The sequence below is a fragment of the Lipotes vexillifer genome, unplaced genomic scaffold (genome assembly GCF_000442215.2).
Source record: "Lipotes vexillifer unplaced genomic scaffold, Lipotes_vexillifer_v1.1 scaffold22, whole genome shotgun sequence".
NCBI lineage: Eukaryota > Metazoa > Chordata > Mammalia > Artiodactyla > Lipotidae > Lipotes > Lipotes vexillifer.
This window is the reverse complement of record NW_006779050.1, coordinates 2,940,049-2,941,789: the sequence shown is the minus strand read 5'-3', so window position 1 is coordinate 2,941,789 and position 1,741 is coordinate 2,940,049. Positions and strand designations below refer to the sequence as shown.

General features: G+C 35.3%; 1 protein-coding gene across 1 annotated transcript in view; it reads left to right on the top strand.

Annotated features, from left to right (window-relative positions):
• Positions 1 to 1,375, top strand: part of AIMP1 (aminoacyl tRNA synthetase complex interacting multifunctional protein 1) — a 38,512-nt gene extending 37,137 nt beyond the window's left edge. Inside the window, exon 7 of the mRNA XM_007452153.1 lies at positions 487 to 1,375. Within this exon, the coding sequence (XP_007452215.1) occupies positions 487 to 653 (167 nt within the window). The 3' untranslated portion in view covers positions 654 to 1,375. The remainder of the gene's footprint in view (positions 1 to 486) is intronic.
• Positions 1,376 to 1,741: the final 366 nt, after the last annotated feature.

The following is a 1,741-nucleotide window of genomic DNA, read 5'->3' as shown; positions in this document are numbered from 1 at the left end:
AAAAAAAAAAAAAAAAGAATATAAATTGCCGACATTGTAAAAATAAAATAAGTGTTAAAAGTAAATGTTCGGGGGTTTCCCTGATGGCGCAGTGGTTGAGAATCTGCCTGCTAATTCAGGGGACACGGGTTCGAGCCCTGGTCTGGGAGGATCCCACATGCCGCGGAGCAACTAGGCCCGTGAGCCACAACTACTGAGCCTGCGCGTCTGGAGCCTGTGCTCCTCAGCAAGAGAGGCCGCGATAGTGAGAGGCCCGCGCACTGCGATGAAGAGTGGCCCCCACTTGCCTCAACTAGAGAAAGCGCTCGCACAGAAACGAAGACCCAACACAGCAAAAATAAATGAATAAAATATTTTTTAAAAAGTAAACGTTTAAATCCTGATCTGATCTAAAGATCAGAAATTGTATCCAAGACAATTCACTAGAAATCTCTATGGTCAGTTTATTAATATGTTAGCTATGTATTTTTTTTCCTCCCCAAACAGGAGAGCCTGACAAGGAGCTGAATCCTAAGAAGAAGATTTGGGAGCAGATCCAGCCTGATCTTTACACTAATGATGAGTGTGTGGCTACATACAAAGGAGCTCGCTTTGAGGTGAAAGGGAAGGGAGTCTGTAGGGCTCAAACTATGGCCAACAGTGGAATAAAATAAAATAAAACACTTCAGTTACTGAAATACATTAGAGAAAACTTAACAATAAAAAGAAATATATTTGTCACTTGTACCTAAAATATAACTGGCTCATTTTTGTGTTATTTCTCTTCTAGACTTGAGTAGTCTTTTACCTGGTATTTATTGTTTTCAGTTAATTAGAGAAACACTACATTTTTACCTATGGTTTTTGATCCTTTATGATACAGGAAGGAATTTGCCTGTGTTTCATGATGATTTATTTTTTAGTGAGAATGTTGGCTAGCACATTGCTTTTTCTTTATACATTTAGGTAACTTGAACTAGATTAACATTTAGTTTCTTTGTAGGCACATGTTGCATGCAACTTGAAACTCTTGTATTTTTAGTATCTGTATTATAAACGCCCTCTCCTCTTTAAAAAGAAAAGTTAGAATTTTTGTCAGGCTTATTAACTAGTCTATATTGTAATGGTATTGAAAATGACCAACTGTTGATTCTAGAGAGCCGAACAACGTGAAAGCTAGGAGACATGGCATTTGAACATTATTGCTGTTGCTTGCCAAAGTAACCCCAACTTACATACTTAAGGTGACTTTTTCAAAAGACTGAAACTTCCAACTGTGTAGTGAACTTATTCTTTCCAATTTAGCAAAATAATTAGTAATAAATTTTGACTAATTCTAAAGAATAAACACATTGCAGAGTGTTACCAATTTAGTTCCCAATAAATTGACTGTAAACAGTCCACTTTTTTATTCTAGGTGACTTCAAAGATTCTTTGGATACCTAATAAAAGATTATTTATAGCTTTTATCTTTAGAAGAGCATTTAAGATTGACATCTTTTATTTTTTCATGTACCATCATACTGTCAATATATTAAAAGAAATTGTAGCCAAAAATTTAACATACATATGTATAAAGTTGTCAAATGCGTATTTTCACTCATCTTACAGATATTGTAGGAACAATGAAAATTAACTTAGGCACTATGAGCTTCAAGTTCACCAGCCTTGAGATGATGACTGAGATACCAAAAAAGAAATGCATCTATGGAGGTAGGAATATCTATTCTAAAAGAAAAATGACACATACCAATATTCTTGC